This window comes from Egretta garzetta, unplaced genomic scaffold (genome assembly GCF_000687185.1).
Source record: "Egretta garzetta isolate BGI_Z169 unplaced genomic scaffold, ASM68718v1 scaffold708, whole genome shotgun sequence".
Classification (NCBI taxonomy): Eukaryota; Metazoa; Chordata; class Aves; order Pelecaniformes; family Ardeidae; genus Egretta; species Egretta garzetta.
Genome location: NW_009260485.1, coordinates 350,767 through 371,604, shown reverse-complemented (window position 1 = coordinate 371,604; position 20,838 = coordinate 350,767). Strand labels below are relative to the sequence as shown.

The 20,838-nt window shown below is 38.7% G+C and overlaps 1 protein-coding gene across 1 annotated transcript in view; it reads right to left on the bottom strand.

Annotated features, from left to right (window-relative positions):
* GALNTL6 (polypeptide N-acetylgalactosaminyltransferase like 6) overlaps window positions 1-20,838 on the bottom strand; it is a gene marked incomplete at its 5' end in the record, with an annotated part of 319,890 nt that overhangs the window by 34,002 nt on the left and 265,050 nt on the right. The window contains 2 exons of the mRNA XM_009644200.2: window positions 2,118-2,225; window positions 12,502-12,619. Of these exons, the coding sequence (XP_009642495.1) occupies window positions 2,118-2,225; window positions 12,502-12,619 (226 nt within the window). The remainder of the gene's footprint in view (window positions 1-2,117; window positions 2,226-12,501; window positions 12,620-20,838) is intronic.

Genomic DNA, 20,838 nt, shown 5'->3' with positions numbered 1-20,838 from the left:
TACTTCAGATATTCTTAAATATGTTATTCATTATATTCTTGAACTAGAGGGAAGTTTTAGATAAAATACTCATAAGGGTAGACTATAATCTTTGGAAGACATAAAATAATATTTGGAGGATAATGAAAAGATAGCAGAAATACCCAGGCCACTACTGTGCATACTCCCCTGGTATTATTTTGGCTAACAGCTCCATTTGGGGCAGTTTATTTGTAACGACAAGTGGTCTGTATCTCTGTATCAAAGGGATTAACACACTGAAGATGAACATGTCCTTGCTTTTCCTTTTCTGGCTTGGATGAGAGAAAGAGAATATTTTTAGGCTTAAAAATACACACAGTTTGATGGGTCAGGGACCAAACTCTCTTCCTTGGCTACTTATTGAGAACACTAAAACGTACAGAAGATCTTGTGCTCTTGGAAGCCTTGATGCAATGTATCCTAACAGCAATGCTTTGGTTTAGAATCTTGTACTGGAAAGAAGCTGGGAACCTGAGAATTCAGATTTTCTTTCAGTGATAAACATATGCCAGAGATTTACCTAAGCATCACGTTTTGGACCCCCACAACACAGAATAAACTATTATTTGAATGGGAAAGATACGACCTACCCTATCAGCACACTAGCTCTTTTCTCACAACATACAGGGCAGTCAGTCTGTGCATGGGCAGAGATTTTATTTTTGTAACTGGAATTTTTTTTTTTTTTTTTTTTTTTTTTGTATTGCACAAGCGATTTATTGAAATCAAGCTAGAATAAATAGCATAGGGAGGCTGCAGGCTGTGGCTACCTGATGGCTCTAGGTACTCACAGTGCCTCCATGAAAGTTAGTTAAGCGTTGAACTGTCCGAGATATTACAGTCCAAATAGAAATGGTTTTTGCTCCCATAGGTAATGCATGAGACAGCATATTTTCTAATGAGATACTTTGTGCTATAAGAGAGAAAAACAGAAACTGAGGTTTGGATTTCTTATTTCAAGTTGGGTGTGATTTTTGCAGGGGATACCAAAAATGAAGCAGTTTATTTCAGCTAATGCAAAAATCTGGATAGGGAAACTCTGATACTACATAGAGCTATACTGGGGGAAGATTTTCATCTCACAATTTAGTCAGTACAGTTTTTGCCACCACCACTAATCCCGTTACTGTATCGTGTGTCCCCCTGTCTGCACGGATGGTCTTTTAAGGCAAATCTTTCTGTTGAGCCATCTGGCAGGCAGGCAGCACAGGCGGCCTATTTGCTGCAGTTACTACAGCAAGCCTTGTCCTGTGATGCTGAAACCAAGAATATCTCCCCCTTAAAGCAAGAAATTTATTCTTTTATTCATACCACATTTTCATTATTAAGAAAAAATATGATTCATAAAATATTACCCTATGGCAATATGCAGACTTTAATATTAATGCCATTTTATTTAAAAAAAAATCCTCTAAACCAGGAAAGATTAAACTCAAGCATGAATAAATACTAGTATCTGCCTGGAAGCTACATCTGTGCCCTTTGTCTCCCATCTTTTGACATCCTGTGAACATCTCCAGAAAGTTACAGAACATTTTCTCTTGAGCAAAAAGCCCCTCATGGATATGGATGTGTTCAGTAGTCTTTGGGAAATGTCTAGAGGTCTTGCAATGTCTCACTCACATGGCTCCGAGCTGGCTGTATTCCACAGCCAGGTTTTACACAATAATTAGACAGTTGCTCAAATCATTGTTACTCAGTCCTTTTGCCTCAGAAAACATTCCTTTCGTGAGATTCTGCCTGTTCCACTGACTGATAAGAAAATGTGCATTCAAATTGGTCCTGCTTGTAAAAACTATGACTGACAACACTGCAATTCGAGAACCGTAAGCCTTAGGTTATTCCTAGGTTCTTTTGAATCAGCATGAAACACGCCTCTGTGCTGAAACGTCCAACCCTGTACTTTTAAGCTTTCATTTTATTCTTGGCAATCTTATCTCTGGAAGGCAGCACAACTGCAGCAATTGCACATCTCATTTCAGAAAAATAAAGAAGCAGTCATTTTCCATTTTAATGGTTTACTGGAAACTAGTTCACAGGGAATTAAAAGACTGATGATAAATGCAGATGAAAAATAGCAAGACCCAATTACTCACCCGTGCTAGACTGGTTCCAGAAGGAACTTTATACGGGACGTACTTCCTGTAGATATGCCCAACTCGAGAGCATGGAACATCAAACATGCCACCTCCACACATCCACACCTGGAAAGAGGACAGAAAGGAAATGAAAGAATGATTCCTGGAAGCAAATGGGGCAAAGAAGGCATTTTAAGTAATGGGTATGTGAAAACGAAACATCATTCTGTACTGACCCCTCCCACAGTCATAGTGGTGGCCTTCTCAGCATGCTGATAGCTGCGATTAGGTCATATGACAGACTCTCCTACCTGGAATCTCACCGTGCAAAAGCAGAGTATGTTGAAAATAAAATCATAAAACATATTTAAAATATCTACCAATGATCCTCCTGCAAGACAACCACAATATTATTGTGGCTGTTGTTTAAAACACACAGGACCAAAATTTCAGAAGAAGGTTACGTGAGTAAAGCAAGCCATCAATTGGAAACTAAAAAATTTTTTTCCAAAACCCCTGGCTTATATTTTGGAGCACTGACTTGTTGCTGGAGCATGTCCAGAGAAGCGCAACAAAGCTGGTGAGGGGTCTGGAGCACAAGCCTTATGAGGAGCGGCTGAGGGAACTGGGGTTGTTTAGCCTGGAGAAGAGGAGGCTGTAGTGAGGTGGGTGTTGGTCTCTTCTTCCAGGTAATAGGTGATAGGACAAGAGGAAATGGCCTCAAGTTGCACCAAGGGCGGTTTAGATTAGATATTAGGAAAAAATGTCTTTACTGAAAGAATTATTAGGCACTGGAATGGGCTACCCAGGGATGTGGTTGAGTCCCCATCCCTGGAGGTATTTAAAAGACAGGTAGAAGATGTGCTTAGGGACATGGTTTAGTAGTGGGCAGGTATGGTTGAACTCGATGATCTTAAAGGTCTTTTCCAACCAAATGATTCTATGAGTCTCTATTTTGCTTTGAATAGTGAATACAGAGCTCAACTACTAAGATGCTCTTCATTTTGTAAAGAAAAAGGAACAAAAATCAATTTCCTTCTGACCAAACTTATGTAGGCAGAGAAGGAAGATCATGACACTATATTTCATCATTAATACTTTAATATTGAAACAGGTGGAACCATATGGAGTACACAGGTTTCATGCCTCAGGTCTGAGCCACCAAAACTCAGTCAACATTGATGGGTGTTGCAAGTACTTCATGGCTTTAAAAATCAAGCTGTATCCTGATGGGCAGCAAGTAATGAATTCCTCACAATTCTTCACCTAGCATGACCTGGTTTTACCAAGCATACGCAAGACTGACGCTGTGTGTCATGTCAGAGGAACTGTGGCAATCATGCCAGTAACACCTATGGGCATGATTTTCTATGCTCTGGGAATGCAGAGCCACCAAACTCCAACGTAGGTATTAGATGACTTACATAGCGTACTGACAACGTTCATAACTTTCTGACTTCAAAACTAGCAATTTGACTATGCAAATCAGGGAAATGGAAAACAGCAGCAAAACCACCCCACACAACCCCCAAGCAGAACTCTAAGTATCCTAAAACGAAGCACACAACAAGAGTTTAAGATCAGAGTGAAAACATTGGTATTATAAAAATTATTTCCTAATCCTGGCAAAACAGTTTTTTGTTCCTGACAAATATTGGAACAGAATGGCTGTTATTCCACATAAGGGATACTTGTGGCCTCAGCTTTCAGCCCTTAGACTGAAAACAAAAGAACTCCCAACACCCTCCCATTCAATGTAAAAGAAAAACACACCCAAGCTGAGAAAGAGAAATGTCTTGTCCTTTCCATGTCTCTTTATGTGGATGTACATAAAGATGCTTCATGAAACATCTCCATGAGTCTGGATGAGAATTTACGTCCATGCATTACATACATGAAGGAATTCTATCTGTATTTCATGCACTCTGGAGTGAAGTGGTGTGAAATAAATTTGTGACTGAGGCTAAAGCAGAGCAGAACATAGAAAAATGAAAGTTTCACCAACAATTTCCATACAGAAAGGAATTAATCCAAAAGTTGATACTCTCTGAATTTAAACAACAGTAACCAGACCTTTAAAAAGGCAGCATCAGAAAATACGTGATCACAGACATGAAGCCTGCAGAGAACACTGTACATCTCTACACTTTTTTTTTACCATAAATTTCTTATTGCATCTCTTTTGTCCTGCCCACCAGCTGGTTGTAGCTACTGCCTTTTTGAAATCACAGGAAAACAAAATGATTAATTTTGTTCATTTGAAACAACAGTGGAAATGGGCAAGAGTTTGGCCTCTTTTGCTGTGCTTGCCCATTTGTGGTACAGGGGTATATCTGCCTGGTCCTGGCAGTGTGGTTGTGATCTTGGGACTAGATTTTAGTAATCTGAACATGCAGATGCTAAACGCTGTAATATGGGATAACTCAGTGCTTGAGTGTGACTTAAAGCACTTGCTGGAGGTAGCACACTGGAATTCAGCCCCCGAGACTGACTGTGCTATTCATACTGTGAACAGAGAAAACAGGAGGTTTAGAGTGAAGGCTTGAGTCGCAAAGTGATTTAGGAAGCTGCTTCTTATGGGTCATTTGTCTATTAGCCCTTACAGTCCCTTAGCTGTTGGCTATGGCACCCAGCTGACACATGGCAATGAAATGTTCGAGAATCTACACCACATCACAGGATAAACCTATGCACATTAGTGTAAATGGTTAAAGGAAGGTTTGAAACCATCGAAGGTGGGGCAAGATGATGTACTTGGCTTTGTCCTGAAATTCCATGGACACTGGCTGCAGTCGGGTACAGCTGAGAGCTACTTGGGAAGCTGCTACTCACCATCTCCCAACACAGTGAGTTAACTCTTAACTAAGGCACAGGAGCTCCGGCTGGGTGCTGCTGGTGCACGCTAGCTTCTCAGAAGAGGAGACAAATTTTACAGGTGAGTGGCATAGGGTAATAAAGGCACCTGTCCCGGGCATCACTCTGCTGAAGCACATACTTTGGCAGAATCAGGAGTATTTCAGTACTTATTTCTGTGGTGAGGATAACCTGCCTGGTCTCCCAGTGAGCACAGTCCTTCTCAGGGAGGAAATTTACTGGTGGGTTGGAAACAGAGACCCAGATGAATGCTTCTCCATGCCAAAAGTAGCTCCTTGCAGCCCAGGGCAGTCTTGCTATGCCATGTAGATATGATCATTATTTTCTTTTAAAAAATATTTTGTAAAATTTGCTTCTTAAAGAAAACCTTGAAATCCTCACCTGTTTAATCCCATGCTGCCTAACTAACTGAAAAACATGTTCATAAACATATTCAAAATCATAAAAATGATAATGTTAAAATAAGGTGGGAAGTGCCACCATTTAAAAAAAAGTTATTCACCTTTCTGCCAATACTTTGTATGTTATGGCATTTGTACCTTTTTTTTTTAGCGGAAATCTCCTCTCTGTGGCTGTCTTGAAACAACCCAGTGCACCAATGACAGTGCAGATCTATATTTACTATTTGTTCTTGTTTTTTAAATTCAGGTGTTATTTCAAAGGCTAGACGAGCTATTACAGTGATTAATCAAGGTTTCTTAGCCTTTTAAGAGTGGACAGCATAGCAGTTTGACTCAGATGAAGGTCATCCACAGAACAAATTTAAAAGACAAAAAAGCAGAAAAAAAATATGTATGTATAGGCCAGGATTACTTTAACTCAGATGATGAGAGCTGATGTAGACATATATTGCATTTCCTCTAAAGCAGTAGGATATCAGTAAAAGAAATATGAAAAGGAGAAAAGGAATGAGAAAAAAAAAAAACCCTGTCAGATATGCTGGGGCAATAACAAGTGGGAGGAAATAACACTTTGTGTTAGGCTTATATTTGATAGCTATAAAACTTGAAAATGCTGTGCTGCACCTGAGGTGTGCTGCGCAGGGTAATTGAAATGAATCTTGGGCTGCCTTGAAGGACATTTAGCAGCTGTTCCTGTTTATCTTTCAGCTTCAGAATGATTTTAAAAGCATTTTCTGTACTTTCCCGGGAAGATCAATTCTGGCAACTTTGTCTTTAAAATGTGCATTTTTATGTCACCTGTGCTAAATGCAAGAAATTGGAGAATGACGTCTGTGTTCAATATTACAGCCCTCCAGTGTACCGTGAAAGGAATTCAGGTGGTGTGGGACATTTGGCAAAATGGTATCGCAACACCGATGCCTCCTGCTTATCTAAGGAGCAAGCAATGAAAGTCTCAAGACCGCTTATGTCTCCTTCTTACAAAAGCAATGAATCTGTTCTGCAGCTGAGGTATAAAAACCAAAGACAAAACCAAAGCAATGCAATTTCAGCTTGGAAAGATCAAAAGAAGAGTAGTTTATGTGTCAACTATGTACTATATCACAATTTATCTTTATATAGCTCCTTCCAACAGAATGTTGCAAAACACTTTATAGGGATGCTTGAAAGCAAATGGCAAGCATTAAAGCATGCTTTAAAACAGATTAAGCTGTGGTTATGTGTTTTTTTCCTGATTGGAGCTTAGATGTCACAGATGCATTTTTTGGCTCTGTTCTACAGCTCCTGTGGGATTTTGGGTGAATCACCCTCTTTTCACACCACTTCTTTGTCTTTAAAATTAAATTCTGCTTGCTCTTGTGGTTTTTTTCCCCCTGCCTTATCTATCTAGTTTATGAGTGATCTAGCCCGGAGAATATCTGGAAAATGTAAATACTGTGCACACGAGAATGAGACTTCAATCCATATGCTACATTGTAATCATAATTACCGCAGTAAGAGACTCATGATTTTTCAGCAGCAGAGGATGCGTTGCTGTGGAACAGGAACATAAACATACAGCAAATTACGTAAAAGGTTGAGGGGGGACTGAGTGAATTTTGGATCAGGTTTCAAACCTAATTGAGAAATATATTGCTGCTGAGAGTCAGTAACAAGACAGACAACAGCGAGATACACTGAAATGGATGGAAGAAACAAGCAAACAGTAAACTGGTGGAAGAGGAATATAAAGTATGCCATGCAAAGCTGTCAGCTTGGTGCTCTGGGCATTGTGCAAGAAGTACAGACTACAAACAGGAGAAATGTATTACCACAATGGGGCTGAAAAAGTTGTAGAAAATAAGAATATAAAAACTTTATGGGGTTTTTCAGTCACTCTTCCTGAAATATAAGCCAAAAGAACAGATTTAGCAGTTGTAGAAAAGGAGAAAGAAGAATACTTTCCTGTGAACTTTTCCATGTAGTGAGAATGTTCAGCTAAATGCAAGAAAAAACTGAAAAATAGGATCACTGACTGCAAATCTGCAGTCAACGCGTTCCCAAACAGCAAAACCATTTACTTGTGGTGCAGTGGGATTTCCTGTCAGGGATATTAAAACTGTGCTGCATAAACTGGGAATTGATGACTGTGGATATTTCAACAATACTCAATGGCACCTCTAAAATGTTGAGAAAAGTGGCAATACTCCATGTTTGTCAGTTCTTCATATAGATTTCAACTGCACGGAAAAGTGGTAATGCTCCCCCCCTCCCTATGGCCTGCCAAGACTGCCATCAGTGGAGGGAATTAATGATGAAGATGATAAAGAAAGGGATTAATGAACTTGGAGGTGTGTGTTGGAAAAGAGGGATGAAGAGAATCTGGAAGACACGTCAGCATGGATAAGGATAAAACAACTTCAGATATAGGCGACTGGCTAGGGTAGCACTGTTAGTGTTTTTTTTTAAGGTATGATTTATGATGCCTAAGGAATGTCCAGCATAAAGGACCTTCAGCAAACACAGGAAATTAGTGTCTTTCACTGCTCTGTAGTTTGGAGATTACTACATAAACTATGCCTTTCTAACAGATTTAAATTTAGGATTTCTTAAATAGAGGCTTCCCCGGTTATTGAGAAGAGACGCTATCAATCAGGTCAGTTCCAGCACTTTGCCAGCTTTCACAAGTCTAGCACATGCTGAACAGTATTGTCAGCAAGATATCATACATATTTTTAATTAAAAAATTGATCCCGAGGTTATGCTGCCAGAAATTTAAAGTGCTGCACATTATTTCTTATGTAAAAATTAATCTAAGAAACTGTTTAAGGAAGAGGTCATATTTTGAGACATGGGTTGTGGCTGCCTCACCATCCATTGAATGTGCATGTGTGTGCTCTGATCTGGAAACAGCAGTTAATCAGCCTGGCACCCAGTGCTACGCCTGCTGCTGCCCTCTGCAGCAATGTTTCCAAGGAAGAAAAGAACAAAAGAAATATGTTGGCTTTCGTAGTCAAGGAAATAAAGGTCAAGCAAATTTTTAAGTAGCAGCTTTTTTTTTTTTTTTTAACCTGTCTCTCTGTGTTCTTGGCAACTCAGCACCTGGAGTAGTCACAACTGAAGTTTGAGGAAGTTGCCTTTCCTGCTGTGGCACAATTCCAAATGTCGCAGAAACATTATAAAACAGACTGTATTTTGGAGAAACTTACTGAATCACACTGCAGTAAATTTAGATTCACTGCAGACTCTCTGTAGTATCTTTCTTTTCCTGTTGAACACCCTTCCCCCCCAAACACACAAAACCATATATTTTTTGCTTGCACTACCCACCTTCTGTCCCCGTTCAATGAGATAATACAACCTTCCCCTCCGCCCGAAAAAGACTTTTGGTTAGGACTGTGCTCTGCACTGAAGCGTGGTGTCTGTCACCCCAGGTCACATCTACTGAAACAGCCAAATTGAAACATCAAAACATCAAAACCATCAAAATCGACAATTCCCCTCCAAGCTTCCCAGCCTGAATACCTTTCCTAAATCTGGTTTGACCTCTTCTTGTCCAGGAACTGCTGCCTGACTCCCCAGGCAACCACTTGTCCTGCTAATCTAATTTTTAATCAGTCCTTGAACTCTGTCTCAGTGTCTTGAACTCATAAAGCAATATGGCTTTGCTATTATTAGTGATTCCTTTGAGCTTGCATGATGGCCCTTGATCCAACACCAGCCTCATTGCGTGTCTGGGGTTCAATGTGCAGCAGAAGATTACAGTGAGCGGAGCAGAGTAGTTGATATTAAGTTCACGATGAAGAAGCTAATAATTCCTTAAGTCAGAGGACTTTAGACAAACTATTTTATTGAGTCTCGACTAGCACAGATCTAGCTATCATCTTTTCTGAAAGATCTAATTTCTCTGACTCTCTAAGCCCACACTTGTCACTCCTGGCTTCCCACCTGCTATGTAGCAAACACTCCTGTAACTCGAGTTGTGGAGGTGACTGTGGATGCCTATGGTACAGTAATTCAGAGGCTTGTGATCAAGAAGATGCTTTTCCTTAACAGGATATCAATTATCAAGTGATCTTTTCCCCTTGGTGTGCAAATGTTTCTGTGGGGTGAAGCTTCATTCCAACATATAGGAAATTCTTCTCCAAATAAAATTAGGCCAGTGTATATCAAACATACACTGTTTCTTAAACATGATTCCATGTTTGCCACCAGTGGATTTGGACACATAGACATGATATTCACCCACACATTTATCAAAAATCTTCCTTAACATACCTGTAAGCTTACCTTTACATCAAAACATTAGCAGTTAGAGACTAATTAGACTAATTAGAGACACATGCCACAGCTAGTTTATTCTATAGTACCTGGACCTACTGTTAAAATGTTAAGCAGAAGGGTTAGTCGGTAACGTAAAGGTAAGTCTGTCGATCCACGGAGTTTAAAATGCATCACTGAGTAGAGAAGACTAGAAGCGATCTGCGAACACTCCTCGCTCCAGCTCACAGAGCAGGGCAACCAGTTGAAGATGACCAGACACTACTTCATTTCAGGGAGCACATGACAACTCTTGCTCTGGCACGCACCCCCTCATAATTACATCACTCTATTTGAATTAGCCACAAGAATCCCCAGTCTGACACTGAGAAGGTTGTGTCATCAGCATGGTCTCTTTATAGTAGCTGGACTGTTTACTTATTTATCATTATATAGCAGCTTTTGTTCAAATGAATCTCAAGGTTAAAAGCAAGATGATATATGAAGAACACAAAAGCAACACCGTGTCTGTCACTGAGGTTAAAGATCAGCATGAAACAGTCCTCCAAATACGAACTTCCCACAATTACAAGAAATCAGCTGATTTTTACGATTTTTTAATGAAAACCAGTCATGGTTTTACAAAATACTAGGATTAATGGAGTCAAAGAAGAAATGAGTGAGAAAAGCTAAATGTCTGGTGGTTAGACATGTTCTTGAGGCAGGACACTCCAAATAATTATTTGCCAAGCAAAATACCATTAGTGTGAGACATGGCATCAACACAGGGCACCCGTCCTATGACACTTCCATGTGTGGACACTCTAAGGAAAGGTAAGATGTAGTTTCAGACTCACTCAAGCAGCTGAGGAAACAGAACCAGGCTGGTCATCTGGCTTTTTCATTGACTTTGTGAATAACAGAGAGATGGCAAGTCTACCATCTTCCCAAGTTTTGTGAATAAAGCTGGTAAATTAAACTGTCTGGCTAACTTGCCCTTGTTTAAATAAGTTTTAAAATGACTGATTCTATAGCTACAGTGTTGAAGCAGAAACCTTTCCCGAGCTGATATTAGTGATTCTGATATAATGAAAACTAGTCCTTTCTGTTTCTCTTCCCGCCTCCATGATTTCTCTCCCATTTTTTTTGTCATTCCAAACAAAATAGCAGTTGTCTTCGTAAAACTGACATCTGTTAAATTCTTCCAATAGGAAGTTGTTCCTATTTAGCAACCATTTCTAAAGAGTATTTTTTTCTTTTAACACTAATCAGAAAGGACCAGGACCCTAAGGTCATTATCTACTAATGAGATGAATCAGGAGATATGACTGAAATGAGACCCAGTGTGACATAGCTGCCTCCAAAAAATCTATCACTTGGACAACGTAGTATCTCAATTTCCAGTGCTGTTACCATGGTTTCTCTACAAAGACCGGAAAGCATTACAAGTATATTCTTTGTGATGACAAATAAAAAGAATATTTGAAATAGGATAATGAAATCCTGTCGACCTGTCAGAGACCACTGTGACAGCTACCAGTGACTTCTTACGTTTACCTCTGAAACAACCTAAATGGGCAGAAGGTAAATTAATATATTCTAAATACATTGGGTTTCCCCCGCCTTCTGTTTTATTTTGCTGGGGCATAAAAATGATTTGGAGAAACATGAGAGCAACAGAGTTAATACAAACAATTTTGCTGTTCTTGATAACTCCTGTAAAGACAGCCTGGCAGTCCAATGTCGGGTCATGCTATATGTTTAGTTCAACAGAATGGCCACAGCTCTGTTTGAATCGCTGTTGAAACTCAGATGCAGCAAGATGTATGATATTAGTCATGGCTGACATACTAAATTTACTTGCTGAGCTTTACACTGTCAGAGTTTGGAAGTAGGTTGGAAAGATCCTGAAGCTAAACGTGAATTCTAATTTCAGTTCCAAGCCTTATCCAAATATGCTTGACTCAATTCATCTATGTAATGAAATTCCATCAAGTCACTGAAAATCTTTGCATGTAGATTCCTTACATCTTTAGGTATACTGGAACATAATAAACTTAATTTTCAAAATTAGACATCTTATTCCTCATCAAACTAATGCAAATAACTATTTTACATGTGGAAAGTAACAAGACTTTCAACTTGATATGTAAAAGCCAAGTAACTGATTTGAATACACATGTTGACACAGATGATATACCATTGCTGGTTGTACATAACCTGTGCACTTGAAAACTCCCCATATATTTCATCATTACAATTCAAATACAATTAAAAAATCACCTGATTTTGAAAATTTGGCCAGTAGATAACAGCTCATAGCAGCTGAGCTGACCTAGTGATCCACTGCTACTGAAAGGGGGTCTTCTTCCTACGACTTTCTCTTTCCATTTCCCCTCATTTCCCCAAGCTGACTCTTGGGGATCCTACCCTCAGAGATAATAAAAGTTGTTGATCTGGACAGAAAATTATGCAGCTTTCTTTTTTTCTGGATTAGTTTCCTCTTGGCTTATTGAGCTGAGCTCAACCCTTGAGCATGAAGTAAATGCAGCATCTGAGAGAAGGTTAAGTGGAGAAGACAAAAAGCACAAGGTCGAAATTCATTCTTTGATGGTGGTAAGTTACTAGATTTTCAGAGGGAACTGCACTCAGTGTGATTTTTGTATGGCTTCTGGAGCATATGTTTATGGCATAGTCCCCTGTGAAATTAGTGGAAATTCCTAAAGGAAAAAAATAGTATTGCCCTAAACTAATTAAAAGACAAAAGCCAGTATGAATGAAAGCATCATGATCACAAAACATACAAGAAATGAAAATCTGGAGGTGTAAGACTGAGTCTTGTACCAAACAAGTATGGAAGTATCATATAAGGTGACTTGATGACTTACCTTAAAGGAGATTTCATACTGCTCTCCTCCCCATATTTCTAATCCTGGATCATAGCCTCCCAGCTCCCAAAACCACTTCCGGTTAACGGCAAAGAGACCTCCAGCCATTACAGGAGACCTGAAGGATGAATAAAACAAACTGTGAATGACAGGAACCATCATGCCATGCTTAAAATACCTAAGAAGATTAGCAGTGTACATGGACAAGCAATAATGAAGATGTTTGGACCCTGTGTGTGTGCCTGTGTGTGTGTTTGTGTGAATGTAGGTGGTCTGTCTTCCACAACTGCAAAGCTATGGAAGGTGTTGATAATAGGTACTGTAAACAAACAATGTTTACCTATATTGACCCCAAAATGGACTCTAGATAAGAAATATCCAATGTGATAGACATGTAGCTAGATATAGAGCATGGCAGACAGTAATGCACAAACTCCTTCTTTAAAAAAACCCCAAATTCTGTTCATTACTAAATAAATCCATATAACTGAAAAAGAAAGGGACTCTGGAAACCTGCCAAAGTGTTTAATGTAGTCTCAGTACTCCATGTGAAGTAACTCACATTTGAAAGTTAGTAAAACTTTTCAGTTCATTTCAGTCTCATAGGTGTTGGCTAGAGCAAGGCAGAAAGGTGACCGTGGATGGCTACAGAGCAGCTGTTGGGCGTTAAACATCTGCTTTTCTACAGCAGCATTTAAAACTCCTAAACTTTGCCTCACAGTGGTAATTTAACTCATAGGCAAATAATTTGCTACATTTCCCATGTTTCCATTTATTCCATGAATAAACATGTGGAATTTACTTGAATTTATGCAGCCTTTTCCACAGACAACATAGAAAACAAATGAGATATTTAAAGTTAGCGTTAGAGAATATTAATGAAAAGTGCATTTTAAATTTATAAGCAGGAATTTTGTATTGGAAACTAAGTGGGGTTTTTTTTCACTACCAAGAAGACCATGTTTCTAATGCAGTGAATACACTGACAGCTCTCAGGACTGAAATGTTGCTCACTGATTCCTTGAAGTTGTGGAGGAAGGTGGATAAAAGGGATATACACTGAATGGTGAGGAGACAACAGGCTGAAGGAAGCCCAGTCCAACTGTTCAATTCAGTCAATGCAGGTCAACACTCGCATATTGAATTTCAGAGCAAGAGGCTAGAAGGAATGCAGTCCTGTTGATGGCTGGTCAGCAAGAGAAAAGACGCATAACTCTCCCTACATAAAAGAAATCTGTATGGTTTCCAGGCAGTACGTCCTTACCAGAGAATAGATGTGAAACTGGATCCGTGTGCTTTGTAACACTGCAGCCCTTGAGGAAAAATTATCCCATTGAGGGGCATTTTTATTCTGAATCACTATTTGGTTTGTCTGGGGCTATGGAAGCAGATGGTACCATCCCCGAAGAACTGACTGGCAAATAAAAACTTCACCCTTTGCCACTGATTTAGGATTTTGGCAGTGAACTCAGGACTGGTAGGTATCACAGGAATCTATGTGTAAGTCAGAAGTTCATTAAAGAGAACATCAAATTAATGGAACAACATGCTGCCATATTTTCTCTGCCTTAACACTTTTTATATTGCTATCTTTTATCCAATCCAGTGAAAAAGATAAAATAGCAAGGAGATAGCTGAGTGGCCTCTGCCACCATTAAGATGCCAGTGAATCCCCCCACACGCCTGTATATTAGAAAATGATCCTCTCATCTGCATTCATGGTAATGAAAAACACTACAGATATTTTACCTTTCACTTCCATAAGATACTTTAAAAAATATATATATGTATAAGGTTATATCTTATATTAAGATACCCATTTTCATGACTAGGGAGCTCTGTTTTTGACTAATTCTGCTCTCCTTTAGAGATTATATTTTTAAAAGCACATAGAAGCTTTGTGAAACAAAGCTGCGATATTCTAACTGGCGAGGTCATGCACTGTAACATACACTGAATGCTAATACTTTTTTACTTTTATTGACATTTCATACCACAAATATTGACTGTTCTTTCCACATATGAATAAATTCAATGGAGATTTTATTAGAAATCTTCCCCTAGGGATTCTGACTACTACTGTACATTTTCAATTCCTACCAAAGTAAATCTAATTACAACATGCCCTTTGTGACTTCAGGTTCTAAATAATCAAAACACAATGTCCTTTTATAAAGATGGACTTGCATGGAGAATGCTTATAATTAAATCTTTACTGGCAGAAGAAATGAAGTTGCAGAAATCACTGGGGAAATGCAGGTTTTCTCTAATTCTCTTAGGTACAATATCTTCCCTGAGCATTTCTCTCGACACGGTGAATGGCCTATGAAAAAGACAATCCCCGCAAGTGAATCAGATGGAAGATAAAAAAATCAGAGACTTCAAATTGCAAAATAATTGGCAGATATTTACCAATGATACTTTATAACAAATCTGTAGATTTTTCCAATGGCAATACTGTGTAAAGAAACCCTTTGTTATTTAGATGTTACTTCATGAAAGTTCAGAACATTTATTACAATTAGCAAAACTACCATTGACTGAAACAGCAGCAAACTCATGCTTTTTGCGCTTATTCAAAAAAAAAGAAAGAAAAAAGATATTTCAGTTAAAGTTGTTCCATTCATTTTTTATTCCACAACATGTTCTGACATTTGATGCTTTGCAGGAAGAGTGATGGAGAGGACAAGATGGCTTTTTGGTTTTCACTGGAGTGGGCTGAGCAATAAGCTGTGTGAACCTGACCACTTGGCACAGGATACGTATTCCACTCCATGCCACAAGCAGCTGCTGTTGAACAGGCCTTAAATTGTCTCCAAAACATGAAGACAAGAGTCCAGTCCTACAGTCATGACTGATATGAAAAGTCCTTTTGTAGTCAATAGGACCACTCACACAGATAAGAACTGCCCTGAGCCCAAAGGAGAAAAATTAATCTCTTGTTTAATGACTTTCATATGGAAATGTCAAGTACAAAGCTACATTTGTAAGGTCATTTTTCATGAAATGTCCTACTCAGACACTTAAACAATCAGACTTGAGCTACTGTAGCATAATATTATGTAAGTAATTACAGTGGAAAGCTGTAGAATACTTCTAGTCAAAAACTTAAAAGGACAAAGACTCCCCAAACATCAGAAAAGCTGGAAAGGCTAAGGTTGCTATATAAAAACCTTCCACACGAGAAGTACTGCACAGACTCATAATATTGCAAGTAAAAGTCAGCCGATCCAAAAATGGCCCAAGAGGTCACAGATTCCTGTGCCGAGACCCCACCCCAACACAAGCCGGTGAAGAATGTTGTAACGTCTCGTAGTTTACATGCAGAGGAAGAAAAGAGATCTTCTATGAATTTTCAAGGTAAGAGAAAGAATGACGCAGACTTAAAAGGAGCATGAAGTAACTTGCTTTAGAAATGAGTGTGGTATATTGCAAAGAAATGAACTGAATAGCAGGGTTTGGAATCATTAGATCGCAAGAGTGATATATACAATGGACCTAAAGGACTCGTGAAGATGTGAAAAGGAAAGAGGAGCTTTGACAGCATGCAGAAAGACACTTAGGAAAGCACCTGTGCTAGGTGACGTGCGTGGTAGGTACACTGATGTTGAGACTGGAAGATGCCCAATGACACATCTCTTTAGTGTCATATGTCAGGTGAACGTAGGTTTGTGTGGTCTATTATTCAGCATAAGGAAAATATTACACTGTGCATTGATCACTGTTGAATTGAGATGATACTGCTGCACACCAGAGAACTTTGGAAAGGGCTGACAGGGATCACCTGCCTGGAACAGCTGAAATTTTGTCATTATAATCATATCCAGTGAATGGCATATTGTGCTATGCATGTCTTTGTATAATCCAGAGTGATTAAAGGCTCTGTGCTGAACTACTGAACAGAAACAGATGAATGTTGAAAAGATGCATCTACCTCATGCAGGATATGTTAGACAAACTGACCTTCAGTGCCAAACCAACTGGCATGCAGTACGAAAGCGGGAGTAAATGTCAGCTCGCATCAGGAGTCAGCACTGGGTCCTGTTGACCTTGTGGAGTCACGGATGTGACAGATGAGGAGGAAAGAGGCTGTGTTGCTGCTGGCATGGTGACAGTCCCAGAAATGACTGGTGACCCACTGAGTGCAGCTTTGAGCTGGGCTTGTGCACTTTTTATAGTGAATTTCAATGTCTTGTTAATCAAGGAGTGTGCCCCTGCACCCTAGTGATACCACATGAAGGCACCTCAGAAGAGGGAATAAACTCAAATACCTTGTTTCAGTCGTTACTGCTCCTGGTGCTCTCTGCAGTGATTCCTGATACTGCACTAAAGCTTCTTTAAGCAAACAGCAGAAGCTGACACTAATCCTAGACAATAAAAGGTTCTAATAAAACTAAAAATTAACATCTATGTATGTGTAATGTCAGAGGCAGACTGGGTCACTCACATGAAGTGAAGTGAATGCAGAAATAAAAGAAAGTGAAATTAAGATGAGTTGATCAAATGGCAAGGAAGTGGTACAGATTAATAAAATAAATGAGAAAAATATGAATTTAAAGGTTGCTTCAGCTAAAGATAAATTGAGGGACAGATTCTATACTGTGCATATAAAGATGCTTGATGTAGCTAGAATGAATATGGATCAGACTTACTGACTTTTTCAAGAAGTAAAATAAAAAGCGGACTCTTTGATATACCTAACTCTTAACCAAATATATTTTAAAATGTATTTTTAAACGTACTGACTTTTTTACATTTAATATTTCTGTGAGGCACTGTTTTCTTTTATCCATTCTAACAACATGAGTAATCTCCATATTTATAAAATCATCAAAATTTAAAAAGTAAAACCTGTATCTGTGACATTAGCCTATGGGATTTACTCTTTCTGTTTTTCCTCAAGAACAAGTGTCCAGTCTTCTGAACAACTTTTCCCCTTGCTGAATTTCTGCCCTGTCTTTACCAAATGATCACACAGATTTTGCTAACCACTGCATTCCTGATGTCCACATTGTTATCTCCTTAGAGAGTCTACAAACAGTATCTTATGGCAGATCAACTAAGGAATGGGTCTCTCTTAAAGTTGATTTGGTCCCCATAAAAACTGCCTCCACCCCAGCAGTTAATTCGCTGTACATTCAAGGCTGTCACCACAGCACACCATAAATTGCCAGCTGATTTTTTTCCTCTGTCAATGTATGTAATTTGGAAGTTCTAATTATTTATGGTAAGGTACCCCATCAATTTTCACAAAGCAAACTGAAGCTACTCACACAAATTCTGATTTGCAGAGCTGTATCCCACTGTGCAGACTCCTTCTATATATCCAGTTGGTTTCAGTAATCTGTATTCTCTTATTAAACTGATGTATAATTTTATTGCCACTCTTAAGCAGTTAGGATATCCTTATGTTCATTTTTCTTTGCACTCTCTTTCTAATGAGTTGTTTGCAAAACCCTTCATATGTTGATAGATTTAATACAGATGCATACTGTCTCCAGCTTACTTACAATAAATCAATAAATACCCATGTATAATGCATGCACGTTCCATACATTTCTACTCACTGGCATCCTGTCAACTGTTTTACAAGTAATAATTAAATTGTGAGATATTGGTCCTTGAAGAGGCATAGCACTACAATTTCACCCGTGTTTATTTCTGTGCTAAATGTTCTCCTGATTTTTTCCCCAGACAATCTCTAAAATACTCAGTCTAAAAGAGCACTCACCCATAGGCTAGCACAAAATGACTAACTTTGCAATGATAATTACCATGCTTTCTAAGCAGTTCCATTCAAATTCTAGTCAATGTTGACAAGGAAACCATTCCCTTTTCCAGAGCATTCAGATTTAGCAGAGTTCCATTATGTTTTATCCTAAAGTAACATCTTTCCTGGATGACTCAAACCTGTGAAATGCTATCGTGGCAGAAGAGTGGGTACCCAACTGTACTCACCAGTGATAGTAGCTGGTTGTGGCAAAGTCACACAAGCTTTTCCTGACGCTCTGCTACTTCCCAGTGCAGAAGGCACTATTATATAGGGTGGTGATCCAAGCTAATTTACTTTGACTTGTACTTTTGTAGCCTGCATCTCCACATAATCAATACTCTCTCTACTAAAATTGCAACGAGGCCTCATTTTGATACCAAATATAGCAAGTTTTTCATGCCTAGCAGAGTTCAAAAAGTTTTGATAAAAATTTGCATTCTTAGGTAGTGACTGTTGTTGGAGATTATGACCAGTGGGTTTCATTACAAGAAACCTGTGTGAGTGGCATTATACACATCTCACTCACTTGAAGCTTAAAAGTATAAATTTTTGGCATTTAAGAAAATATTCTTACAAGTATGAAAAAGAAAGAAAAAAAGCATCAGGCTTAGTTTTCACGCCACCTATCAGTTCAAATCATCATTGTGCTGAAACAAGTAGCAGCCAAGTTGTATTACTTAAAATTAACTCCCGACTTCCTATATAATTACATTCCATTTTTTAACTAGACTTTTGTTTGGGAAATATTAAGATAAAACCCTATTCTCCAACAGACAGCCAGAAAGTCAGCTGCAGAGAGTCAGCTACAGAGAAAGCTCTAAAAGTGCTTAAAGTTCAGTTTATAAAAATTTGTGCTGTGATTTCATCTCATGGCTTCTTTGCATATTTTTCTTAGCACATTGATAAACTTCATTGAAAAAATCATATTGTAAAAGAGGGATGAGCCCTTATGTGGGTAATGATGCTGAGGCTCATCTAGCCTTCCCTCCCATATTTAGAAAATCAGTGAAGCTGTAGAATAGGTGAGTCAGTTGGGCAGAGATGGAAGACTGAAAAGAAGGCTTCCCCTTCTCATAATTACCTCTCATAATCTAAGGGGAATCTATCTGAGTTATTGCTAAAGGAGATCTACAGGCATCAAACTAAGGAGGTGGGTCAGCAGAAATTATCATCCTGAAGCAAAAAGAAAATGAACGCTTCTGGAAATGTCCGACAGGCAAAGGTGTTCAGAAGGATAAAACTAAGGATCAGAAGAACAGCTAGCATATTATGCTGCAAGCTGTACTGAAGAGACGAGTCCAATACATGAGCAGGCTTACAAGATTGAGGCCTCAGTACTGTAAAAGCAAGAAAAGGAGCTGAGAGCAGCATTTTAGGTGAGCCACAGTCATGTCATGAGCAGGCAATGATCTTGGACATGCAGAGTTCAATTGTGGCAAAAAAACCTTCAGCCTATTAGTAGGAAGTAAGAACTGTCAGGGAAAAAAAACCAACCTCGAAGCAAAATTGGACACAACTCTATTTATAGTATCTTTTCATATCAACAGGTATCATTTCTATTCAGGGTTGTCCCTTGAAAATATAATCTTTGAAAATTAAATGTAAAAATAAAGATTGATCAGAGGCAAAATATTACCAATTGTCCCTAAAATAGGAATGAACTTTAGCCCTCCTGGCTTTTGGTAAGCTTCATTTTGAAACATATCTAAAACTAAACACAAAAAAGATCTTTTTTTTTTTGTTATTGTTAAATTGATTTCAACTTGTCTAGATTCTTAACTATACTAAATTCTGCATATAAAGGTAAGCCAAGGTCAGAATTCGAACAGATATGCAGTGTTTTGTACAGCCTAAGAATCTGGGAAGTGGAGGAAATCACCCTGTTCCTGGTTCTTGTCTAAATCCCATTATTTTGACTATGAAAGCACAATGAACCTCCTATGATCATCTTTTCCCTCTGGGTTATTATGAAACACGAGGCTGGAATTTTAAGGCAATGCAAATACTCTAACATGAGTGTACATCTTACTTTTAAACAGGAAAAATCTGTTCAAGCTAACAAGGAAATCTGTGTCTATGGAAAGCAACACTTAGGTAAATGGACAGCTCATTTAAGATTAAGCTTCTGTTTTCAAATAAGGAACATGTCAAAAGTGGCTGGGAGCATATCTTGAGATTATCCATCCAGGTTGCACAGTAACTCCATCGTCACCTCCCAAGCATGAGGGAATAACAACAGTTCATTAAATCCCATCACTACTTTCAAGAATGTTCTCTCAGAATATATGGGGGCAGTAGGTGAGCAGAATTACTATCCTGTTATGATGCTCTCTTCCTCTTTTTAGATGTAGAGGTATACACCAGAGAACTATCCTCCTTTTCCAGTGCTTCCTTTTGCTTTATTGATTTACTTAAACCCAGGATAGCATCATAAGCAAAGTTTAAACTGAAGGAGACATTTTTGAATTTTATTAAAGACAATAAATGATTCCTTTTAAAACACATCCACTGGCCCAACTATAGGTTCTTATTTCCAAAATAGACCCTTTAATTCAGACCTTATC